The sequence below is a fragment of the Mustela nivalis genome (genome assembly GCF_964662115.1).
Source record: "Mustela nivalis genome assembly, chromosome: 17".
NCBI lineage: Eukaryota > Metazoa > Chordata > Mammalia > Carnivora > Mustelidae > Mustela > Mustela nivalis.
In genome coordinates this window covers 6,047,642-6,074,389 of record NC_139036.1, presented here as the reverse complement: position 1 = coordinate 6,074,389, position 26,748 = coordinate 6,047,642, and the positions used below count along the sequence as shown (strand labels likewise).

The 26,748-nt window shown below is 41.5% G+C and overlaps 1 protein-coding gene across 3 annotated transcripts; it reads left to right on the top strand.

Annotated features, from left to right (window-relative positions):
* LOC309850542 (myosin-4) lies at positions 1–25,700 on the top strand (the record flags this gene model as incomplete). 3 transcript variants are annotated; one of them, XM_082704572.1, is made up of 38 exons in its annotated part: positions 1–204; positions 292–435; positions 809–965; positions 1,937–1,964; positions 2,057–2,171; positions 2,650–2,742; positions 2,902–2,965; positions 3,110–3,208; positions 3,336–3,439; positions 5,186–5,324; positions 5,902–6,020; positions 6,122–6,271; positions 6,384–6,554; positions 8,055–8,352; positions 9,161–9,231; positions 9,616–9,703; positions 9,791–9,908; positions 10,219–10,342; positions 10,433–10,569; positions 10,697–10,952; positions 12,286–12,528; positions 12,825–13,001; positions 13,225–13,370; positions 13,627–13,717; positions 13,804–14,193; positions 16,422–16,548; positions 17,041–17,159; positions 17,283–17,479; positions 18,978–19,161; positions 19,241–19,406; positions 19,508–19,632; positions 20,289–20,597; positions 21,328–21,531; positions 23,742–23,867; positions 23,958–24,128; positions 24,215–24,319; positions 24,424–24,519; positions 25,309–25,700. In XM_082704572.1, 38 exons carry the CDS (start codon positions 1–3, stop codon positions 25,459–25,461), a joined length of 5,808 nt encoding a protein of 1,935 aa, XP_082560698.1. In that variant the 3' UTR covers positions 25,462–25,700. The 3 variants fall into 3 exon arrangements, with proteins under 3 accessions (XP_082560698.1, XP_082560697.1, XP_082560696.1); XM_082704571.1 differs by having other exon boundaries at positions 8,055–8,364; XM_082704570.1 differs by having other exon boundaries at positions 8,055–8,367.
* Between the last annotated feature and the right edge of the window lie 1,048 nt (positions 25,701–26,748).

The following is a 26,748-nucleotide window of genomic DNA, read 5'->3' as shown; positions in this document are numbered from 1 at the left end:
ATGAGCTCCGACGCTGAGATGGCCGTTTTTGGGGAGGCGGCTCCGTACCTCCGAAAGTCTGAAAAGGAGCGCATTGAGGCCCAGAATAGGCCCTTTGATGCCAAGAATTCTGTTTTTGTGGTGGACACTAAGGAGTCCTATGTGAAAAGTACGGTGCAGAGCAGGGAAGGGGGGAAGGTGACCGTGAAGACCGAAGCAGGGACTGTAAGTAACACAAAGTGGGGTAGTAAGACATAACTGATCCTTTCCGCTACTTAGTTGACATGCACTGGCTCCTTCTTTTCTTATCAGACTGTCACAGTTAAGGAAGATCAAGTCTTCTCCATGAACCCTCCCAAATACGACAAGATCGAGGACATGGCCATGATGACTCACCTGCATGAGCCTGCTGTGCTGTACAACCTCAAAGAGCGTTACGCAGCCTGGATGATCTACGTGAGCGTCCCTTTTTTCTTTCTACTTTTCACTAACTTAAGTCCATGAACTGTTAGTCAAAACCAACTCAAGACTGCTTCCCAATTTGGCTACTACAATTTCAAGACTATCATTGGGTTAGTATTGTGAATTGTGATGTACTTGACACTCTGCATGCTGAAAGCCTTGTGCTTAGTGCAGAATCTATGTGCAAGCAGAAGTAAGTGTACTGTGTAGAACGCCTGGGGGTAGGAGGCAGCCAGGGAATGAGACCCCTAAGCCCTAGGAGAATGGACACGGTGCTTGGGTCTCTCTCACTTGGTACATAAATCAGTACTTCCAAGGCAGATTTATGAGGTGACTGCAGATAAAGCAAGCTTGTCATTTCACACAGACCTACTCAGGCCTCTTCTGCGTCACTGTGAACCCCTACAAGTGGCTGCCGGTGTACAACCCCGAGGTGGTAGCCGCCTACCGAGGCAAGAAGCGCCAGGAGGCTCCACCCCACATCTTCTCCATCTCGGACAATGCCTACCAGTTCATGCTGACGGGTCAGTGAGTCCATAATTACAGTCTGCAGAGCTACTCATAAAGTACATGTAGAGTGATAACACAGAAGACACAGAGGCAGTGCCTGGAGAATAAAATGCTCAGCACAAACATAATAGTAATAACAACAGTATAATGATAGTATCCTAATATGATTAGTAGTGTAATGTAATAAAATTAGGGAAATATATTTAAAATAAGAGGGGCCGGGGTACCTGGATGGCTCAGTTTGTTGGGTGTCTGACTCTTGGTTTTGACTCAGATTGTGATCCCAGGGTCTTGGGATCAAGCCCTGAGTCAGGCTCTACACCCAGTGGGGTCTTCTAGAGATTTTTTCCTCTCCCCACTCCCTTCCTTTCTGATCCTCCCATCCTGCCACCCACCACGCATGCTCTTTCTCTAAAATAAAATCTTTAAAAAAAAAAAGAATAAAATGGATCAGTTTCAAAAGCAGAGAGAATTTTGCTTAGAGTTCTATGCTACAACCCAAACTAATGCTAATTCCAGATTAAAATTAATCCAAATTTAGGAATTTTAATTATACCTAATGTATTTTAATTATACCTAATATATCACCTCTCCTAAAAAGTAAGTTTTGAAAGCTTACAGTCCAAGTTATCCCAATTACTACACAAAACTTTGGATCAGACACTACTAACATGATTTTGAACTATGAACCAAGTGACAAAAATGGAACATGGAACTAGTATTTATCTGATATTGGTAAGTCATTCCCATGGGAAGTACAGTGAAATAGTGCATTCATTACATAGTCTATCACACTAAAGGTAATAGGAGTATACACATGGACTAATTAGCACATCTTTTGCCATTTATTTTAAAAAGAAAATTGTGAAAAATCAAACTAACAATAGATATAGTTTGTGGGGGGGGGCTTTAAAAGACAACTCTGAGTTTATAAAATGTATGTGCTAAGTATATTTTTCAACATTATCTCCGATTTCTTTCACAGATCGTGAGAACCAGTCGATCCTGATTACGTATGTAGATTTCATGCCTTTCTTTCTGCTGAATTCTTGATCACTGTAGTGGTTACTTAGATTCTGACTTTTCCTCTGTGTGGACTTGACAGCGGAGAATCTGGTGCAGGGAAGACTGTGAACACCAAGCGTGTCATCCAGTACTTTGCAACAATTGCAATTACTGGAGAGAAGAAAAAAGAGGAATCTACTCCTGGCAAAATGCAGGTGGGTATGATATTCATCCCAGGACAGAAGAAATCCTAAGCTTCTAAAAATTTGGCTAAGGTATTTCAGAGCCATAGCTACCAACTACAAGTGATGCCAAAATTTGGAGGGCTGTGAGAATGAGATGTGTTGCCTAGGAGATGCCCCAGACAGAAGTTCTTCAAACCATTTATTATGAGGGGAAAAAAATGAGCCTGAGCAATATAGAACTCAAGGCCACGTCACCCTTCCTTCTGTTTGTCTTCCTTCTACTTACTTTAGAAACCCCTACTCAAAAACTCCTTCTTTCTCAAGTAAAAAAATCTTAAATTTAAAAAAAGAAATGTGTTACAAAAGAAACGAAGAAAGAGAAAGCCAACCAGCCTTACCCCAAAGTTACAGAATATTGTAAAGGGAAAGGGCGCAGGGAAAGAAGTTGATGGAAAGTTATCTCACCTTTTCCAGGGTCTCCTTATCTGTCTTACTCATTTCTCTTAAGGGGACCCTTGAAGATCAAATCATCAGTGCCAACCCCTTACTGGAGGCCTTTGGCAACGCCAAGACCGTGAGGAATGACAACTCCTCTCGCTTTGTAAGTCTTCTGGTCCTCCTTTTCCTGTGAGGACCAGCAAGCACAGACGTTTCTGCGCCTGTGGTATCAGCATCTTTCCCATCCACTTGGTCCATAACTGAAGAAAATATTTGTCTGCCTTTGAGTTTGTAAAAAGAAGTCTTCCTTTGCCTTTTTAAGGGTAAATTTATCAGGATCCATTTTGGTGCAACAGGCAAACTGGCTTCTGCAGATATTGAAACATGTAAGTTAATGAACACTAGTGATTAAAAATATTTTGGGGGGGCTATATAGTGAAAATAGTGTTATCTATGTTGTGTCAACTTCTCAAATGCTTAATTTTCCATTGTGGCCTTTTCTTTTAAGTGTGCTCAATCTGACTTTCTAGATCTCCTGGAGAAGTCCCGTGTTACTTTCCAGCTAAAGGCTGAAAGAAGCTACCACATATTTTATCAAATCATGTCCAACAAGAAACCAGAACTTATTGGTAAGAAGTATCCATGATTTTTTTCTACCAAGGAAGAACAAAAGCCTCTTTTTCTTGAAAGTCCTTCTAAAGTGTTTTTGATGACCAAAGTAATTCTGTCTGTACTTGTTCTTTTTCATGTGTACAGAAATGCTTCTGATCACCACCAACCCATATGACTTTGCTTTTGTCAGTCAAGGTGAAATTACAGTGCCCAGCATTGATGACCAGGAAGAGCTTCTAGCCACAGATGTAAGTGACAGGTACAAAACAGGAAGAAGTAAATTCACTATACAGCACTTCCCTCTATAGAGTCAACAGCATTAGCAGAAAGACAATAAATAGGCAATATGGCTTTTCAGGCTTCCTTACTCTTGGAATAAAATTATGGAGTATTTCATAATAGTATTTCATAATAATTTCATACCTTCCACCCTAGGTATCAGAAAACTCAAAATGTCTGTAATAAATCTTAAGTATTAGACATTTCTTGGCTAGTTGGCTCTTCCCGCCCCACCATAGGTCCTCTGGGTCAATTTTTGTACTCCAGTAGTGATGTTTCTCTTATTTTTTTGTCAGACCCTATATCCAATAACCTGGGAAAAAGACATATGATACTTTTAGGATTTTTATAGCAGAACATGATGATTTCCACAGTTCCTCTATAGTCAGATGTAAGCACAAATTTTGTTTCAAATGTCACTCTGGGGCTAATAACATTCCCCTCCCCCATCTCTGCAGTGTTTGAAGAAATAGATTCTCTAACCTCAAAAAATCTCTTTTTGTCCTCCATGAACCTTTACTTTTATTTTTGGATCTACAGACTTTATTTATTTATTTATTTATTTATTTTTTTAAGGATCATTACTCCTTGGCTTATTTGCTTTATACATATACTTTATACATATTTCAAGTTTTCTTTTCCATTTCTAAATAGTCAACCATCTTTGATTTTTCTTAAATTTAATACCAGTGGGAATATTCTAACATTCCCAATATAGGATTAAGAGCTGCTTACAAAAACACTTCTTCTCTTCAAATACTCTTTTCAAAAAGTCTATAAACTATTTGTGATCCTTCATCTCATAAATATCAGCTTTTACCAGCTTTACCTCATTATTATTGATAAGTCCAAAGGAGTTAGGGAGTTGAGAAATAACCCCTAGTATTGGAGGTTAAAAAAAAAAAGACATCATAATCTTGTTCTCAGACTTTATTAATCTCTGAGCATTTTAAATAGCTTGAGTCGGTAAGCTGAACTGGGGGTAAATAATCTAGAGAAAGTTACATAGGTAAACTCCTCCTGCCTTGTCTGATGTCCGCCTCCACTGCATGAGCTTTTGCAAAGCCTAGCATGAACAACTAAGAAAGTGAAAGTGATCAAAATCTAGTAGAGGAAAAAATACACAACAATAATTTCAATAAAAGAAGTTCTTTTCACAAATGTCTCTTCCCTGCATGAGTAGTGATCAGGTGAAGTTCACTGCCAGGCATCTCATGGCCAGCTGAGCTGTGACCTGATATCAGAAAGGGAAGAACTCAAGGGCCACTGCTCTTCCCCTGACTCTCTTTCCGACGGCATCCATCACATTTGGGGAGGCAGGCTAGGATTAGGCTTGGACAACATAGGAGGAAAAGGGGCAAACAGATTTGTGAAGAAAAGGAAACCCATGAGATAAGAAACCTGTGGATAAGGCCCAACTAATGTAGAGAAATAGCAAGAGTTCAACCTTGGCATCCAAAGCCAAGGCTCTGAGTCTTGGGTGTGCGTGGACAGGTCACATAAGATCTTCACTGCCCACAGGACTCAATGGGAAACTGACCGCATACTTACTGATGCTGCTTTGTGGAATAAAGAGCTGAAGAACAGGACTACCTTTTGAAAACACTGTGTTAATCAAGATATCATAAGAAGGCAGGGGAGGGAGGGCCCAGTGTCCTGAGGGTGTCTGCCCTGGTGATAAGTGGAAGCAGATTTAAATTCAAATCTTTCCACAGAGTGCTGTGGACATCCTAGGTTTCAGCACTGATGAAAAGGTGGCCATCTACAAGCTCACAGGTGCCGTGATGCATTACGGGAACATGAAGTTCAAGCAGAAGCAGCGGGAGGAGCAGGCTGAGCCCGACGGCACCGAAGGTACTGCTCCCTGCTCACATCTTTCAGCTGACTGAACTGACACCATCAGGTCCTCAAGGGCAGGGGCCAAGCTTTCACTTTCTTGACCTATGTGATGGGGCGGGAGAAGTATTAGAGGACAGAAATGACACACTGCATATTTTAAACGACTGTGAAGATTTGTGGAGATGTAATTTCTGCCCATTCCAATTTTCCTGACTTACTGTAAGCTAGTATTTACGATCTGATTAAGACCTTTTTTATTCTAGTCAATAATTTACATGCCCATATGCACTGTAAGAAAAAAAACAGATTGGAATTTTCCTATCACTCCTCCTCTAGGTTAGACTTTCTTAAATTATTTTTATCTGTGGTCTACTTTAGCTATATTTTAAGTATCATACAGAGCATCGATTCCCTAAGTTCCAAATTATCTTCTCAAAGAAAAAAAAAAGACTAAAATTAGTGTGACAAATGGTTTTGTCACATTTGCACATATTCCTTTTCAAGCAAAACTTCTTTTTCTTTGTCATTACCCTTCCCACCTTAAATTGTGTATGCTATGGTCAGTTTCACTGTTCTCATCTCGTTCTTGCAGTTGCTGACAAGGCAGCCTATCTCCAGAGCCTGAACTCTGCTGACCTGCTCAAAGCCCTCTGCTACCCCAGGGTCAAGGTTGGCAACGAGTACGTCACCAAAGGCCAGACTGTGCAGCAGGTAAACATGACTTAACCCCCATGATTTGTTTGAGTCACAGAAGACCCAAGGCTCCATCACCGTGTTCAATTAAAAAAGCCAAACCACCACTGCTCTTGAAGGTGTACAACTCGGTGGGCGCTCTGGCCAAGGCTATCTACGAGAAGATGTTCCTGTGGATGGTCACCCGCATCAACCAGCAGCTGGACACCAAGCAGCCCAGGCAGTACTTCATCGGGGTCTTGGACATCGCAGGCTTTGAGATCTTTGACGTGAGTTGTTCGAATAAATGCCTCTTAAGGCCCTTCCACTTTGTGTCTTCTTTGCGGAGTCCCCACTGGATCTTCCAGACTCACTCCAATTCTTGCTCTTTGCAACACCCAGTTCAACAGCCTGGAGCAGCTGTGCATCAACTTTACCAACGAGAAGCTGCAGCAGTTCTTCAACCACCACATGTTCGTGCTGGAGCAGGAGGAGTACAAGAAGGAGGGCATCGAGTGGGAGTTCATCGACTTCGGGATGGACCTGGCTGCCTGCATCGAGCTCATTGAGAAGGTTTGTTGGACTTTTCCAGCCTTCAGGACACGAAACACAAATTGTCCGCCTCCATATGCTTAATTGCAATCCCAGTTCTCAGAGAACAAGCAGTGGTGCTTGATGACAGGCTCATGATCTGATCAGTTGTCTGGTGGGTCACAAGTGATGTGTTGGTACTCCGGAATAGCTTCTCATAAAAAAATGGCTGCAGTGCTTACAAACGCATACACAGACACAGGGATGCACGTTTCTCCCTCTTAGAACTTCACTCTCCCTCACGTGCACAGAAGTAAGGAATGAAACTGCAGCTAGTCCTCTGAGCACTGTCATTGATCCTGGTGATTCCATGACGGTGTGTCGTGCACGGATCATCCTTCATGGAGATCAAGGCAGAATGTGTCAAGATGTCTTCCAGGCTGGAAGGGTAGCTCTTCAGTTGTTGTAGGCATTCAGACTCTGATAACTACTGAATAAATACCAGACCTCTCTACAATCTTCCCTGGAAAACGAACCCTGAATTCTCCTTTATCAAGGGAGTGGGGCAATAATTCTGTTAGTGTTGAATACGTTAAAATTCATCAGGCAATCATTAAAGATTGTCAAATGCACAGTTACATCCTGTAACTGTGAATACCAATAAAGTATATGGTTATAGATGAACACTACCCTAAGCAGGGGGAAAGGAAAAGCAAACACAACTGCCTTTTATGGAAACTGCAGATACTTGGGCCAAAATTCATAAAAATAAGAAAGATGAGAGTATCACATCAGACCAGGTCTACCCAATCTGAAGAAAATGATTTTAATTTGGTAACATACTATCTCTGCTATTCATGAGAACGACATGGCACTCAGTTCCTGGAACATCCAAATAGTTTTGAGACAATTTGTGACTGAAGCAAAATCATCAACATTGGATTTTCTGTCAGTCTTTCCTATCAAACTTGCAATTGAAAGGAGGCAATCTGCTTACAAAGCAAAACCAAATTATCATCACTTAACTCCACCGTGGGGGGAAAATGGCTCAGAGTACAGAGTTCTAATGACACAACACGAGAAGCTCTTTCATCCTGGGGATGGATAATTTTTAATCATTATCCGTAATTTTTCTCTTCATACTTTTGTCATGTCTAGATTTGAGGTGAGGAAGCTGCATTGTCAGGAGGTAAGAAAGTATTTAGATCTATATGTTTACAGGATAAAGAATTCAGCTCTGAAATGGTAGTTTTGGAATTTAATTTTATACTCTGAACATAAAGTTTGCCAAATGGTACAGATGGACTTCTTTTTTTTTTTTTTTAACTGAGTCTTTCTAGCAAACATATTTCCCATATGTCCATGGTACATGACTTTCACATTTCAGTAGCAGAGAAGAGACAATAAAGTAAGATCATGCTTATTTAGTATCTTATCATCCATTCTTCTGGAACATTTTCAGGTTTCCACTAGGTACATAAACTATTGGAGCATAATTTTCTAAGGAACTCGTTATTATCATCTCTTTTTTCCTACTGTCAGCCCATGGGCATCTTCTCCATCCTGGAAGAGGAGTGCATGTTCCCCAAGGCCACAGACACCTCCTTCAAGAACAAGCTCTATGAGCAGCACCTGGGGAAGTCCAACAACTTCCAGAAGCCTAAGCCTGGCAAAGGCAAGGCCGAGGCCCACTTCTCTCTGGTCCACTATGCCGGCACCGTGGACTACAACATTGCCGGCTGGCTGGACAAGAACAAGGACCCCCTGAACGAGACCGTGGTTGGGCTGTACCAGAAGTCTGGCATGAAGACTCTGGCTTTCCTCTTTGCTGGGGGACAAAGTGCTGAAGCAGGTCATTCTTAATCTTATTAGTATGTTCCCAGAGTTAAAATACTGGCCAATATAGATTTAATGAAAGGAAGTGTATTTAATTAGTATGATACAGTCTTATGATTATAAGCTTTCAGAGCTGAAGCTGACGCTATGGATCCTTTTGTCCATGGCCTCATTTCACCAATGAGGATACACAGATTCAGAGGTTAAGTGACTTGCTCAAGATCATAGAGCTCATTTCTACTATTTGAATAGTATTGGTTCCTTTGAGGATCCAGCTAATCTGGAGATAAGGAAATCCTTTGTCAAGGCACTACTGCTTGAGGAATTGGAAGTTCTGTTCTTCTAAGTCTCCTAAGACCAGATGTGCACATAATAGTATAGAAGCACAAGCAAATTGAAAGCATGACTTTCCTGCAGGTTAGTAGAGACCCACTGACCTGATAGCAAGCATGCAACTAGGTTCCTGGGACTGTGTACGCTAAGGGTACAGTACTACTCTGTCTCCTGGGCACTTCTTTCAGGGGACATACTTTGCTGATTTGGAGGAGAAGAGTGTCATCCCTCCCCCACATCTACCCTTTTCATCCAGTTCTTTTACTGTCATTGTTTTCCTGAATACCTATAATGTGAGCCAATGCTTCTATTTTCCTAATCTATAGTCAGCAGAAAGATACAGAAAGAAAAAACAGGAATGATACAAGTGAACAAGTGCAAATTTAAATTTCAGAAGGAATTTTGGCAGGCCTCATACCTGTGGATAGTGCTTCTAAAGTTGCTACACATAGTTTTAATTTTTCTATTTTATTTTTCAGAAAGTGGCAGTGGAAAAAAAGGTGCCAAGAAGAAGGGTTCTTCTTTCCAGACAGTGTCAGCCCTTTTCAGGGTACAGTATATTCCTGAATGCCAAAAGACTACTTCTGTAACAAAATTAAATTATTGTAACTTTAAAAAAAACTTTTGATGAAACTAAAAAAAAGCAGTATTGTACTAAGGAAAATGAAAAATGTGTTGGGAAAAATTTAACAAGAAGAAAACCCATAATGTGGGTTCAAACTTTACAATAAATGAACCAGTTACCCTTAAAACTCCAAATCTAAAAATCTAGAGTGGAACACATTTCACGTGAAATCAAACTCTCTCTTAAAAGCAGCCCCTGTAGTCAATTACATTTACTTTATTTGGGAAATGGGGCACATTCACTACAGATCATTCACAGGGATTCTCATGCAATAAAAAATGACTTCAAATCTTTTCATGTGGTTTGCAGGAGAATTTAAATAAGCTGATGACCAACTTGAGGAGCACTCACCCCCACTTTGTACGCTGTCTCATTCCCAATGAAACTAAAACTCCTGGTAAGAAATTTATGATATCCAAGTAAGATTCCAGTGTGACTTCTCATTAGACTATCATATAGAAACATGTCTCTTTTTTCCCCCCAGGGGCCATGGAGCATGAACTTGTCCTACACCAGCTGCGGTGTAACGGGGTGCTGGAAGGGATCCGCATCTGCAGGAAGGGGTTCCCAAGCAGGATCCTTTATGCAGACTTCAAACAGAGGTTTGTGTCTCATTACCCACCCTTTCAATGTGCTAGCCTAGAGGAGTATCCCCACATAGTTCAAACATCTTTTAACTTTTCCTTGAAAACTGAAATGTATTTGAAAGGTGATCATAGAAGAACGATGGCTTGCTTTATTATTATTGTAACTTTTTACATATATTTTCCCAGGGTTCACCTAAAGCACTGCTGGATTGTTTTAATGGAATTTTTTTTTCTCTAAAACTCAGTCTATCGTTTTTTCAATGATAGTTACTAACAGTTCTGGTAAAAAGGAAGGCCATGTTTTTATATCTTTTTATTCTGATAGATACAAGGTTCTAAATGCAAGTGCTATCCCAGAGGGTCAGTTTATTGACAGCAAGAAGGCTTCTGAGAAACTCCTAGGGTCTATAGACATCGACCACACCCAGTACAAATTCGGTCATACCAAGGTACCATCAACCTAAATCTCTACCATAATTTCTTCACCTTTGGACTTTCTCATGAGTGGAAATAACATATTTAGCTTGTTCCTTGGCAAGGTTTTCTTTAAAGCTGGCCTGTTGGGAACTCTAGAGGAGATGCGAGATGAAAAGCTGGCTCAACTCATCACACGCACCCAAGCTGTGTGCAGAGGGTACCTGATGAGGGTGGAATTCAAGAAGATGATGGAGAGGAGGTGAGGGAACAAGTCCAAGTCCCCATTCTCCACATTTTCATGGTTGAATCTGATGTAGTCATTACTTTGTTAAGTGATGGTCATTGTCCACATTGTTCCTTATTTGCGTCTTTGTTCTTTCCTACAGAGAGTCCATCTTCTGCATCCAGTACAATGTCCGCGCCTTCATGAATGTCAAGCACTGGCCCTGGATGAACCTGTTCTTCAAGATCAAGCCTCTCCTCAAGAGTGCAGAGACAGAAAAGGAGATGGCCAACATGAAGGAAGAGTTTGAGAAGACCAAGGAAGAACTGGCGAAGTCAGAAGCAAAAAGGAAAGAGCTTGAAGAGAAGATGGTAGCTCTGATGCAAGAGAAAAATGACCTGCAGCTCCAAGTTCAATCTGTGAGTGTCATTCACTGTACAGTTCAGCCCTTTCTTATCCTCCAGACCTTGTAAGAGTGGCTATGAAAAGGTTTTAGCTTAAGGTTTCTGAATGAATGGTTTCCACTAAAACATGCACTATTATTGTCATTCAAGAACACTAAGACTCAGACCTAAAAAAGCAATAGGTGTGAAGTCACCAATTATGCTGTGTATGTTCATATCCACATTCATATGCGGCATGGTATTTGGTGAGCCCAGTCACAAAGATGTCTATGGGGGCACCTAGGTGGCTCAGTGGGTTAAGCCTCTGCCTTTGGCTCGGGTCATGATCTCAGGGTCCTGGGCTCTCTGCTCAGTGGGGAGCCTAATTCTTCCTCTCTCTCTCTCTCTCTCTGCCTGCCTCTCTGCCTACTTGTGACCTCTGTCAAATAAGTAAATAAAATTCTTTTTTTTAATTTTTAAAATGTTTTTAAAGATTTTATTTTTATTTATTTGACAGAGATCACAAATAGGCAGAGAGACAGGCAGAAAGAGAGAGCAAGAAAGGGAAGCAGGCTCCCTGCTGAGCAGAGAACCCGATGCTGGGCTCGATTCCCTGGGATCATGACCTGAGCCAAAGGCAGAGGCTTTAACCCACTGAGCCACCCAGGCACCCCAAATAAATAAAATTCTTAACAACAACAACAACAAAAAACAAAGATGTCTATGGACATTTTCCTTCCTTTATAGATCCTTCTGTTAGATGAGACTATCCTTTCCTTAGTTAATATTTGTGTGCATAAATACAAGTTATGTTTTTCTTACAAGGTCAGGGAAAAAACTAAATTAACCAACCCCTTTGAATGTAAGGAAAGAGTCCTAGAATTAATAAGCAAATTTTCCAAAGTAGTACAGGAGCAGATTTTGCCAAAAGGCTAGTTTCCCTAATCTGACCTTCCACACATGGATAGCTGGAGAAAATCTGTTATTATAATTAGCATATTAAAATTACTAACATTTTGTCCTGTAGACTGTTAAAAGTTGGCAAGTATGTTGACCAAATTGATTGAGTCACTGAAGTACCACCTTTTATTTTTTATTTTATTTTATTTTAAATTTATTTGACAAAGAGAGAAACAATGAGAGGAGGAACACAAGCAGGGGGAATGAGAGAGGGAGAAGCAGGCTTCCCACTGAGCAGGGATCCCGATTTGGGGCTCAATCCCAGGAGCCCAGGATCATGACCTGAGCCGAAGACAGATGCTTAATGACTGAGCCACCCAGGTGCCCTGAAGCATCCACCTTTTAATAAATTACAGTGTGTTTGCAGAGATAGCTTAGACAAATGAAATTGTTTCATTTATTCCGTTAGGAAGCAGATGGCTTGGCTGATGCAGAGGAAAGATGTGACCAGCTGATTAAAACCAAAATCCAGCTGGAGGCCAAGATCAAGGAGCTAACTGAGAGGGCAGAAGATGAGGAGGAGATCAATGCTGAGCTGACGGCCAAGAAGAGGAAACTGGAGGACGAGTGTTCAGAGCTCAAGAAAGACATTGATGACCTTGAGCTGACGCTGGCCAAGGTTGAAAAGGAGAAGCACGCCACAGAGAACAAGGTAAAATCATGATCCATTTTAGACTCTTTATAAGTGCTAGCTCGTTACTGAAGTATTTTAATTAAAAGTTTAATCCTTAAGTTATTGAATATGAAAGAAAGTGCTATTATATTTATGTCTCTTTAGTCTTCACAATTTCTCTTTATCTTAACCTTTATCCCCCACACTTATCAGTGAAGTAGACCTGGCTTTGCTTCTTATCTCCATTTTCCATCTCAGGCCCACACTGTCCTATGCTTCTTTTTCATCAAGATGACAGATGTCATTAACATTTCTATAATCTGTTCAAATCTAAGGTGAAAAACCTCACGGAAGAGATGGCAGGTCTGGATGAAACCATCGCAAAGCTGACCAAGGAGAAGAAAGCCCTCCAAGAGGCCCACCAGCAGACCCTGGATGACCTTCAGGCAGAAGAGGACAAAGTCAACACCCTGACCAAGGCTAAAACCAAGCTAGAACAGCAAGTGGATGATGTAAGTGTGAAAAACACAGTATTTCCTCTCAATATAAAATAAACAGTTATGATATGCAACTGTCAATAATGCTCATAAGTCTTTCATTGTGGCTTTGAAAACAATAATTAAAATTTCCATGCTACTTGGTGTATTTTTAAAAATTCTCCTGTGTATCTTTGATGGCTAGTCACATATGGCTCAATGCCTTAGACTGAATAAATAAAATCCAGTATACATTTAGCTTGAAGGATCTCTGGAACAAGAAAAGAAACTCCGCATGGAGCTAGAAAGAGCCAAAAGGAAACTGGAGGGAGACCTAAAATTGGCCCAAGAATCCACAATGGATGTAGAAAATGACAAGCAGCAACTCGATGAGAAACTCAAAAAGTGAGTAACCTGCTTGTTATCTGTCAATTCAGGTGAAATAAATGTTTTAAAGATCTCTAAAATATTACTTCAGAGTACATAACCAAAAAAATAACATCTTTGACTTTTTTATTTAATGAAAATGGTATGTTATTGACTTGTAAAAACATGTACTACTCATGTCCTCAACACAGCAGTATAAAGACATTCCACTGTACATGGGAAAGAAAACTGGTAAGAGAACTGATGGAGAGCTTATGTGTTGCTCCTCCAACAGGAAAGAGTTTGAAATGAGCAATCTGCAAAGCAAGATTGAAGACGAGCAGGCCCTTGGGATGCAGCTACAGAAGAAGATCAAGGAGTTACAGGTGAGTCAGACCCGCCCATCTCTTTTGTGCATTCCAGGAATCAAAACTGTCATGAGTTGGCATTCACGTTGATGTGTCACCCCTAGGCCCGCATCGAGGAGCTGGAGGAGGAAATCGAGGCAGAGCGGGCCTCCCGGGCCAAAGCAGAGAAGCAACGCTCTGACCTCTCCCGGGAACTGGAGGAGATCAGCGAGCGCCTGGAGGAAGCCGGTGGAGCCACTTCCGCCCAGATCGAGATGAACAAGAAGCGCGAGGCCGAGTTCCAGAAGATGCGCAGGGACCTGGAGGAGGCCACCCTGCAGCACGAAGCCACGGCGGCCACCCTGAGGAAGAAGCACGCGGACAGCGTGGCCGAGCTCGGGGAGCAGATAGACAACCTGCAGAGGGTCAAGCAGAAGCTGGAGAAGGAGAAGAGCGAGATGAAGATGGAGATCGATGACCTCGCCAGTAACATGGAGACTGTCTCCAAAGCCAAGGTCTGTGTGAACTTGTCCCCTTTTCATTCTATTTGCAATGATTCAAAATTAGAGTCTACATATGAATAGATCTAACTGTGCAAACTTTAAATGTTACCTCATTTTATTTTTTAAATTTAATTTCAATTAATAATGTATTATTAGTTTCAAAGGTAGAGTTCAGTGATTCATCAGATGCATGTAATATCCAACACTCATTATATCTCATGCCCTCTTTCATATTCATCACCCACTTATCCCATCCCTCCAACCCACTCCCCTCCAGCAACCCTCAGTTTGTTTCCTATGATTAAGAGACTCTTACAGTTTATCTCCCTCTCCGATTTCATCTCATTTAATTTTTCCATCCCTTCCCCCATGATCCTGTTTGGTTTATTAAATTCCACACAGGAGTGAGATCTTATGGTAATTGTCTTTTTCTGATCGACTTATTTCACCTAGCATAATACCCTCTAGGTTCCATCCACATTACTGCAAATGGCAAGATTTCTATTTTATTGATAGTGGAGTAGTATTCCATTGTGTGTACATCGTCTTTACCTATTCATTTGTCGATGGACATCTGGACTCCTTCCATAGTCTGGCTATTGTGGACATTGCTGCTATAATGTTATCTCACTTTAAAATTATTCCTGTTGGGGCGCCTGAGTGGCTCAGTAGGTTAAAGCCTCTGCCTTTGGCCCATGGAATAGAAGAAGATATTTGCAAATGACAGTACAGACAAAAGGTTGATATCCAGGATCTATAAAGAACTCCTCAAACTCAACACACACAAAACAGACAATCATATAAAAATATAGGCAGAAGATATGAACAGACACTTCTCCAATGAAGACATACAAATGGCTATCAGACACATGAAAAAATGTTCATCATCACTAGCCATCAGGGAGATTCAAATTAAAACCACATTGAGATACCACCTTACACCAGTTAGAATGGCCCAAATTAGCAAGACAGGAAACAACATGTGTTGGAGAGGATGTGGAGAAAGGGGAACCCTCTTACACTGTTGGTGGGAATGCAAGTTGGTGCAGCCACTTTGGAGAACAGTGTGGAGATTCCTCAAGAAATTAAAAACAGAGCTTCCCTATGACCCTGCAATTGCACTCCTGGGTATTTACCCCAAAGATACAGATGTAGTGAAAAGAAGGGCCATCTGCACCCCAATGTTTATAGCAGCAATGGCCACGGTCGCCAAACTGTGGAAAGAACCAAGATGCCCTTCAACGGATGAATGGATAAGGAAAATGTGGTCCATATACACTATGGAGTATTACGCCTCCATCAGAAATGAAGAATACCCAACTTTTGTAGCAACATGGACGGGACTGGAAGAGATTATGCTGAGTGAAATAAGTCAAGCAGAGAGAGTCAATTATCATATGGTTTCACTTATTTGTGGAGCATAACAAATAGCATGGAGGACAAGGAGAGATGGAGAGTAGAAGGGGGTTGATGGAAATTGGAAGCGGAGGTGAACCATGAGAGACTATGGACTCTGAAAAACAATCTGAGGGTTTTGAAGGGGTGGGGAGTGGGAGGTTGGGGGAACCAGGTGGTGGGTATTAGAGAGGGCACGGATTGCATGGAGTACTGGGGGTGGTGCAAAAACAATGAATACTGTTACGCTGAAAAGAAATAAAAATTAAAAAAAAAAAAAAAGCCTCTGCCTTCGGCTCAGGTCATGATCTCAGGGACCTGAGATCGAGTCCTGCCTGCATCAGGCTCTCTGCTCAGCAGGGAGCCTGCTTCCTCCTCTCCCTCTGCCTGCCTCTCTGCCTACCTGTGATCTCTGTCTGTAAAATAAATAAATAAAATATTTTAAAAATAAATAAATAAAATAAAATTATTCCTGTTATGCCTACTAGGCATCACTATATTGAAATGAATCATTTTGGTCTTCCTATCGGATTTGTAGAAATCATGTTATCTTTTGTCACTGTAACTATGAAAAAAACGTAATTTCAGAAAAGAATTTCTAAAAACCATATTCCACATGATGCAGAATTTAAATGATGTTCATGTTTTCCAAAGACAATAATCTGGTTTTCATATTATTTATGTAGCCCAAATTATGTATCTCTACTTCCAAGGCACTGTGCAGGGCTTTGAAGTGGCTAGAGAAGTAAATACAACTCAGCTCCTTTCCACATGTAGTTATGTCCAAATTCAGACTTACAAATAAAAATGTATCATCTTTCCCTGTTTTCTACTTTCCACCATAGGGAAACCTCGAGAAAATGTGCCGCACCCTGGAGGACCAGCTTAGTGAACTCAAAGCAAAGGAAGAGGAGCAGCAACGCCTCATCAATGAGCTGTCAGCCCAGAAGGCTCGTTTACACACAGAATCAGGTCAGTGGGCACACAGAGCCAGCACACAGAGAGCCAAAAAAGAGAAAGGCGAGCCTCCACTTGTGGACACCTCTTGAACACCCATCATTTCTTAAGCCACACATGTCCATTTATCATCATTTGTCATTCCTTCTTCTTTTTATTGAGAGACAGTAAAAAGGATGCTTATAAGCTATAATGGAAAAAAATTAAGCTTCCTGGGCCGAGGAGATTTTTGCTGCCTCAGCAAAAGAAGAAGGGAGGGAAGGAAGGAAGGAAGGAAAAGAAAATCTTAAAATATCAAAGCTCACATTTTTGCAAAAGCAAGAAATAACCTTCTCAACCACAATAAAATTTTTGAGTTATTCATCATGGAGTAGAGAGTTATAATATTATCACATTCTTTAGTCTTCACCTAGACAACAGAACTAAACTATTCGTGTTTTGTCTTAGGTGACTCCATGGCGCAATGGATAGCGCATTGGACTTCTATTCATGTTTTGTCTTTCACAGGTGAGTTTTCACGACAGCTAGATGAGAAAGAAGCTCTGGTGTCTCAGCTGTCGAGAGGCAAACAAGCATTTACACAACAGATTGAGGAATTAAAGAGGCAGCTGGAAGAGGAGTCTAAGGTGAGAATTCTCTGAGACTTTCAGTCACTTGAACTTTGCAGTGTGACATGCTATTGAACTTCACTTACAGAATACCAGTGACCAGAACATAAATGTACAATACACAATTTCTGGTTGGTCCAGGCCAAGAACGCCTTGGCCCACGCCCTACAATCAGCCCGCCATGACTGTGACCTGCTGCGGGAACAGTATGAGGAGGAACAGGAGGCCAAGGCTGAGCTGCAAAGGGCAATGTCCAAGGCCAACAGTGAGGTCGCCCAGTGGAGGACCAAATATGAAACGGACGCCATCCAGCGCACGGAAGAACTGGAGGAGGCCAAGTATGGGCTCTTAATGATGGATGCAGAAAGAAAAGTTTAAAGGCAGTGAAGGAAAAGTAATTAAAAAAAAAAAAGAATATTTCAGGCATAAAGGATAGGAGGAGGGGTGCCTGGGTAGCTCAGTGGGTTAAGGTCCAGCTCAGATCGTGATCTTGGGGTCCTGGGATCTAGCTCTGCATTGGGTTCTCTGCTCAGCAGGGAGCCTACTTCCTTCTCTCTCTGCCTGACTCTCTGCCTGCTTGTAATCTCTGCCTGTCAAATAAAAAATAAATTTAAAAAATATTTTTTAAAAAAAGATAGGAAAATTTCAGCCTATCTGATTTTACAGCCATGGAAACCACCATACCATCTTCTCCTTGCAGACCAGTCATGTGTCCACTGAAAACTGAGCCAAGACCACAGCTCTCCCTGCATTTTGGTCTATTACAAAAAATATCTTAAATTTCTTTCCACCAAAATGAACTAAAAATTATCAACATACACTTTATGGATTAAGTAGAATTAATTTCCTTCAATATTGAGAGAGTGAGACTATCTGGTACATTATTATGAATGTTATCATTAACAATAATCAGTTTATCCCTATCTAGAAGTCCAGAATGAGACTATCACACTCTGTCATTTAACAAACAACCAGTATTAATAAACTGATTCACTTAATTACACACGCTTCTTATGGAATAAAACTCATGGGAATGACACACGGAAGGGAAATAATCATTATGTTCCCAGTGAAGGAAACTTCTCTAAATTGCATTTATCTCAGCAGTTGCTAGAATTAAACAGAATGAAGGGGTTTCGTGAGCATTTACAGAGGGAACACTCCAGATAAGTGCGAGCTGGTGAAGGAAGCAGTACAACTTTGGAGGCTATTTGGGAAATATAATTCTGGAATAACATTTGCTGTCTGGGGCATCAGACCCAGAGAGTCAGTGATTGATTAATCATAATCATAATCTTATGACCTCATATGCATCACTTTGGGCCACAGCTTCATTTATGAAGAGGACCATGTTAAAAAAATGCTTAACGCCACTATCCAGTGCCAGCATGCTTTGATGACAGGCCTCCGGTTCACAGTGGTCATGTTCTTCACATGGCTCACTCAGCTGATGCGGGGAGGGCTGTAGCCCTGGCCCATTCTTCAGTGGACACGCACTGGTCTATAAGGATGAGATGGTGGTTTCCACAGCTGGATAATCAAAGAGGCTCATTCATTCTTTCTCTGTCTCTCTCATGCATGCAGACACCACCACCAAGCATACAAAAAGATGTCATGGATATGTTTAACCACCCCTGACATAAAGATTAAGAATTCACTGGGGAAAACTACAGACAAAATCGGTAGTGATAAGACATTTTAGAAAACTTTAACAATTTGTGGACAGAGGAGCAAAGACTCTTGGGGAAAATATGCTTTCCTAGTCAGCAGCTTTATAAAGTTCACTGTGGCATCTCTGAATCTGCTCCTGGTCATTCACACTGGCCAACATTTCAGGAAGAAGCTGGCCCAGCGTCTGCAGGATGCTGAGGAACATGTGGAGGCTGTGAATTCCAAATGTGCTTCTCTAGAGAAGACGAAACAGCGGCTCCAGAATGAAGTGGAGGACCTCATGCTGGACGTGGAGAGATCTAACGCGGCCTGCGCCGCCCTGGACAAGAAGCAGAGGAACTTTGACAAGGTGGCCCACGATGAGCAGCTGCCTGGGGGAAAGAGGCCTGACTCTTGATTACAGAGGCTTAGTTCTGATGTACTTCCAGGTCCTGGCAGAGTGGAAGCAAAAGTATGAGGAAACTCAGGCTGAACTTGAAGCCTCCCAGAAGGAGACCCGTGCGCTCAGCAATGAGCTGTTCAAGGTCAAGAATGCCTATGAGGAATCCCTGGATCACCTTGAAACCCTCAAGCGAGAGAACAAGAACTTACAGCGTGAGTCTTTGTAACCATCCTACTTCAAAAACGGTAGGGAGACATCTTTTCAAGTTTTCATTTTTCTCAATTGAATGTGGTATTTTATTATTAACCTATAGAGGAGATTTCAGACCTGACAGAGCAGATTGCAGAAGGGGGAAAGCATATTCATGAACTGGAGAAAGTGAAGAAACAAATAGATCAAGAGAAGAGTGAGCTACAGGCTGCTCTGGAGGAAGCTGAGGTACACGTTCCATTTGCTCACTTATGCATTATAAATAAACTGAAAAATTCATAGCAACTGAGAGCAACTACCATGTTGCAGAGCTGCAGGGGATAACTCATGTAATTCAGTGAGAAATACTAAATTGTGTCTTGGGAATGCAGAACAAACAGGCTAAATTAAGATGCATGAAAGTTTCTGGTTTTCTTAATGCCTTCTTCAAGAAACTATCATACTGTGCAAAACAAACAACAGCTCTTTAGGTAACAAGGAGGAAATCACCATCAGAAAGACATGACGGCTGAATATCCCCCTATCCTAGGAATGTGAGTTCCACCTGCCTTCTCCACTCCCAGAGGCTGCTCCAAAGACATAGTCTTGAGACAGTGGTTTGGTGTTGAGAACACCTACACGGTGTATGTGACTAAATCTATTGAAGGCCTCTTTGTAAACTTTTAAAATTTGGTGGGTGGATCCAGGGATCCCACCACCCAAGGCGAGCCTCTCACGTAAGTTCCTTTCCTCTTATTAAGCTGCCACCACCAAGCTGGAGTAGCCCGCCTCTTTCTTTGGTCTTCTCCCTGCCTTCCAAGTACAGGGGCCAGGTTCCAATTATAGCAGGGAAGATCTGTGAGGGTTGCAAGCCAAGAGTAACCAAAATGTTGTTTTTCAAAAAGGGATCTCTTGAGCATGAAGAGGGTAAAATCCTTCGCATCCAGCTTGAGTTAAACCAGGTGAAATCTGAGATTGACCGGAAAATTGCTGAAAAAGATGAAGAAATCGATCAGCTGAAGAGAAACCACATCAGGGTTGTGGAGTCGATGCAGAGCACCCTGGATGCGGAGATCAGGAGCAGGAATGATGCCATCAGGCTCAAGAAGAAGATGGAGGGAGACCTCAATGAGATGGAAATCCAGCTGAACCATGCCAACCGCCAGGCTGCAGAGGCAATAAAGAATCTAAGAAACACACAAGGAATACTCAAGGTACACTGGGATAAACACACATAGTGTCATGCAGTCTGGGCGTAACCGTGTGACTTAGATGCCATAAATCTAAATAATATGGTAATCAGATGAAAATTTCACATATACAGCTTACATCTGGAAAGTCTAAGACAAAGTTCACTTTGTCAACTGAAGAGAAAACACTCCACAAATCATTTATATAAACTCCATCTGCATAATGTATAAAAATATATACATGTATATTTTTAAGTATGCATTTCTATACTTGTTTAATATACATAAAACAACATCATTAGACTAGCTCATCTCTGAGGATGCTTTCCTGCTCTAATATTTTGTAACTTTAGCCGTGGTTATTCTAAAATATAACATCCTATTCTTTTGAGTAGACCTGCTACCCTAGAATACAAAGAATTTGTCATTAAACAGACTTGCAGGGGCTCCTGGGTGGCTCAGTGGATTAAGCCTCTGCCTTCAGCTTCAGTCACAATCCCAGGGTCCTGAGATCGAGCCCCACATCAGGTTCCTTGCTCGTCAGGGAGCCTGCTTCTCCCTCTCTCCTTCTGCCTGCTGCTCGCCTACTTGTGGGCTTTGTGAAATAAATTTAAAACCTTAAAAAAAAAAGGGACTTGCAGATTTTCCCTCTTTAATCATACTCTAAGTTACTGAGAACAAAGTGTGTACATGACCCAATTTATACTCACTTTAATGGAAGCACAAGTAAGCGCCTTTGCCTCTTTCTGTGTAGGACACTCAGCTACATTTGGATGATGCCATAAGAGGCCAAGATGACCTTAAAGAGCAGCTGGCCATGGTGGAGCGCAGAGCCAACCTGCTGCAGGTGGAGATCGAGGAGTTGCGGGCAACCTTGGAGCAGACTGAGAGAAGCAGGAAGGTGGCAGAGCAAGAGCTTCTGGATGCCAGTGAGCGTGTGCAACTCTTACACACCCAGGTGAGGTTCAAGACTCTGGTTGAGCAAATGCACACCCTGCCATTGAAGATAATATGAAGGGATGAGCTTGTTTGTAAAGGAAGGAATAAAGAAACCTTTGCAAGGGTCCCTTCTGAAGTTCCGGAAAATGGGTATTACTAAGATGTACTGGCCGTGACCAGTTCACGGGTATATTTATGGCCTGGGATCATCATGTTGATTCGAAAAAAATTTACAGTTCAAGAAACTTTTGTTAAAAACCACAGAAAGCAGGGGGACCAGGGTGGTTCAGTCGGTTAAGCGTCTGCTTTTGGCTCAAGGTCCTGGGATCAAACCCCACATCGGGCTCCTTGCTCAGTGGGGAGCCTGCTTCTCCCCTGCCCGCTGCTCCCCCAGCTTATGCTTGCTCTCCCTCTCTCTCTGTGCCAAATAAATAAATAAAATCTTTAAAAAAAAAAAAAACACAGAAGGCCATCTACTAATAACCATATATATGACATTAGTGGCCACCTTGTCTTTGCAACTCTAAGCTACAAATAGATAAGCAAATAAAACGGAGGAAAAAGGATAAGCCACCAAGTTATTCTTGTGTATCCTGTATACACATGAAGCTAACTACGTGAAAGAAACTCTTCAGTTCAAATTCACAGAGGCCATCATTACTGCTACTCAGCCCTTGTTGTTTATAACGGATAGCTAAATAAATGGCAGTATATTATCCTCACAAGGCTAGTAAGCAGCCATTTAGTATGCATTTGCCACAAAAAAATTTCACAGACATGAAAAGAGCAACTTAAAAATAGTATATAAAGTGCCTGCGTGTCTCAGTTGATTAGCAACTGCCTTCGGCTCAGATCATGATCCCAGAGTTCTGGGATTGAGTTCTGCACTGGGCTCCCAGCTCTGCAGGGAGTCTGCTTCTCCCTCTGACTTCCTCCCCTCCCATGCTCAAATAAATAAATAAAATCTTAAAAAAAAATCCTATATAAAACATCATCTCTTTCTTTTGTTAAAAATACATAGGAAACATCCAGAAGGATAAACAAAGTGTTATCAATGGTTATCTCTGAGTAGGGAGAGTACAATAAGCATTCCTTACCTCTTGTTTTGCTGATTTGTATAGTCTATTTTTTTACAATAAACATGTATTATTATATACTTTTTAAATTTTTTATTTATTTAATTTCTTTTCAGTGTTCCAGAAGTCATTGTTCATGCACCTCACCCAGTGTTCCATGCCACATGTGCCATACTTTTTAAAAATTATAAGGAAAGAGCCATCATGGAAACGTTAAACTACAAATAATTTTAAATTCATATGAAAACGGAACATCTTTCTTACTCATTTTTAGTATCCTGAATCGATTAAATATTTCAAATACTATCAGCTTTCCAAAACATAACAGATTCTTGGTTCATTTTTTACAACAGTGCTACTTATGCCTTTTAAATATAAAGCCAACCAAACATGAATGAACAACTACAAATTAATAATCCATTTTCCACGAGCAGTGTGGTGATACCGTACTTTAAATATTTTCTTGGGTTAGGGTTGTACTTCATGCTTATAAGCAGCCACTGGTAATAGTCGAACATCTTTAGTATCAAAAATCATATTTAGGGCACCTGGGTGGCTTAGTGGGTTAAGACTCTGCCTTCGGCTCAGATTGTGATCTCAGGGTCCTGGGATTGAGCCCCACATCGGGCTCTCTGCTTGACAGGAAGCCTGCTCCCCTTCCTCTCTCTCTGCCTGCCTCTCTGCCTGCTTGTGATCTCTGTCTGTCAAATAAATAATTTTTTTTTAAAAAAAATCTTTAAAAAAGGGGCGCCTGGGTGGCTCAGTGGGTTAAGCCACTGCCTTCGGCTCAGGTCATGATCTCAGGGTCCTGGGATCGAGCCCCACATTGGGCTCTCTGCTCAGCAGGGAGCCTGCTTCCCTCTCTCCCTCTCTCTCTGCCTGCCTCTCTGTCTACTTGTGATCTCTCTCTGTCAAGTAAATAAATAAAATCTTTATAAAAAAAAATCTTTAAAAAAATAAAAATAAAATCACATTTTACCCGGAAAATTTTCAGAAAAAGAAAAGGCATAACTTAGAGTCAACTTCTGATTTGGTGTTTATTCTGAATTTTTCCTAGATTAAGAATTTTTGCCTGTATACACTAGTCAAAATGACAATGTAAATAGAATGTGATTAAATGTGCTTTCCTTTTTTTTTTATTAACTTGAAACAGAACACGAGCTTGATCAACACCAAGAAGAAGCTGGAGACAGACATTTCCCAGATCCAGGGAGAGATGGAGGACATTGTCCAGGAAGCCCGCAATGCAGAGGAGAAGGCCAAGAAGGCCATCACTGATGTGAGCAGAGGGCAGCACGGTGGTGGTCAAATCTGAATCCTGATGTGCTCGTTCAGCTCTCTCAACTGGTTTTGTCTTACCACTCATCAGGCAGCCATGATGGCTGAGGAGCTGAAGAAGGAGCAGGACACCAGCGCCCACCTGGAGCGCATGAAGAAGAACCTGGAGCAGACGGTGAAGGACCTGCAGCACCGTCTGGATGAGGCTGAACAGCTTGCCCTGAAGGGCGGGAAGAAGCAGATCCAGAAACTGGAGGCCAGGGTGGGTCCCCATCACTTCATTCAATTCCCAACCTGCTCATATAGCTAGTTACAGCCAAACTGCTAAAAGCTTTTGTTCTCTTCCAGGTGAGGGAGCTTGAAAATGAGGTTGAAAATGAACAGAAGCGCAACGTTGAGGCCGTCAAGGGTCTTCGCAAACATGAGAGGAGAGTGAAGGAACTCACTTACCAGGTGACCCACCTTTCCATATTTCTCAGATCGGCTGCTCTCAAGAAAATAAAAATAATGAGGCATTTTCAAACCAACAACACTATTTGCTACCTCTTTCATTTCAGACTGAGGAGGATCGCAAGAATATTCTCAGGCTGCAGGACTTGGTGGACAAATTACAAACCAAAGTTAAAGCTTATAAGAGACAAGCTGAAGAGGCTGTGAGTAGATTCACAATGAAAGAGAAAAGTTCAGAAGGTCCAGGTTTTGTTGAGCCTGAAGTTTATAGAATTAAAAGCCTTTCTTTAAGGCAAAAGAGTATGAAAGTAGGTGTGAAAATGAATATTTGGAATGAAAAAATTTTACCAGTAATTACTAGATCTTTAGAGATCCAAGTGCATTTCTTTTGAGACCTCTTTCAACAATTTTCCAGACATGTTAGTATAGAAATGTCTTTTGGTTACAACCCACTTCCCTATCTAGAACACTCTACCACTCCTAGCCATCTCTAGTGCTCACAGGGGCTGCACAAAGGAGGGCTCTGAAGTCTGATAGAGGACTTCACAATAAATCTGCTAGATGACTGTTAGATGATTTCACAATAAATCCATCCGAACATTTCTTTTTCATTTGGCTCCTTTCTCATCTTATTAATTTAGAAACTTTCCTTAAGGTTCTCTGTACCCAATACTATCACCATGCCTACTTTTTAAAGTTTGTCTCATAGATTCAGATTCCTGCTACTCTGATCTCCCTGATGTCACTGCAGCATCTTAAGTTGGCCAGGAAGGGATTCAAGTGAGAGAGACCGAGCAGGGTCCCTCATGAGCCCACTCATTCAGAGTCAACAATGTGGGATGCCTTGCCCCCAAATAAGTTCATGATCAAATAACAGAACCTTTGCTTTCTCATTTACAAAGTAAATCCAGTAGCTGCTTCTAGTAACAAAGGCGGTGAGAATCAGAAAATGCCGAATTTTCTCATTCTCTGAAATCCATTTCTTTTCTCAGGAGGAACAATCCAATGTCAACCTTGCCAAGTTTCGCAAGATCCAGCACGAGCTGGAGGAGGCTGAGGAACGGGCTGACATTGCTGAGTCCCAGGTCAACAAGCTGCGGGTGAAGAGCCGGGAGGTCCACACGAAAGTCATAAGTGAAGAGTAATTCATTATATGCTGAAAGGTGACCAAAGAAATGTGCAAAATGTGAAGTTCTTTGTCACTGTCGCATGTCACTATAGCATCAAGGCAATAAAATCTTCAGAGATTTTTCCAATCTAAAAATACATGTCTCTCTTAATTACAAATTCTGTAGTGCTATGAGAACTGATTCATTTTCAACACTTGTGAAGCTCCTCATGGCGCAATCGGATGATGATGACCAAAGTGAGTGTGGTCAGTGAACCAATGTTAACAGAAGGCAAGTGAAATTCAGCTCTCTGAGAAAATACAAAGGTGGTTAGTGCACCCCGAAATCCATTCAACCAATTCTATTGAGAACCGTCTGTCTGTACAGAAATGGGCACCAGGGATATGACAGTCATCCCTGCCGAGCTCAAGCTAGCAGGAAAGAGCAATTCAAACATTTCCTAGAAGATGAGTGACACTTACCTGCTGAAAGAGAAATGGAACTGGTCATTCTGAGAAAAGCAGCATGCAGTTTCAAAGTAGTTTGAGCATAGGCCCCACAAACAAGGCCCTCAGATGAGGCCAGAGACAGAAGGGAAGGCCTGCCTGTGAAGGGAACAGCCTCCTATGGGGTGCTGAGCAATCAGGGTATGTATGGACCTGGTGAGATGCTGACCCACCTCCAGCAGTAGCCCAGAGGGTGGAGCAGGAGAGGAAAAACCAAAGTCTGCAGACTACTGAGGCTATGAAAGTGATCCAGATTAGAAGTGATATTGATGGCAATGAACAAGAATGCAGAACGCAAGCAGGCTTCCAGTACTGGTCCAAGGAAGGGACTAGAAGAGCACTGAGAAGAATATCAATTTCACGGCCTTCAAACCTCCCAGGTAGCTTGGAACTATGTGTTTTATTTCCTTTTGTGGGAAATTCTCTTCCTCTGAACCCCTCCAAGAAAAGGGACAGAACTTCTTAGATAATTCCTAATTTCTATGTACAAGTCTACTTGGAACCCAAGGAACCTCATTTTTCTCAGTACCATACCTATTTTAAGGAGGAATCAGAAAGGGAATTAACTTATTAATATCAAAAAGAATGTAACTGAGATTATACCATAGCTATTGCCAGAATGATGTTTCCTTTGATACTTTTTTAAAGCATATCATTTGGTTTCATTGTGTAGATATTTTAAAAATAAGATCATAGAATCCCAAATCTTATTCTTTTATGGTGGTGCATATCCCTTCCTAACAAGGTGGCTGCTTCAAGGAATCTCCTTCCCCAGTGTGGGAATCCTAATTAGTAATGAGAACTCTGCTTCATGAGA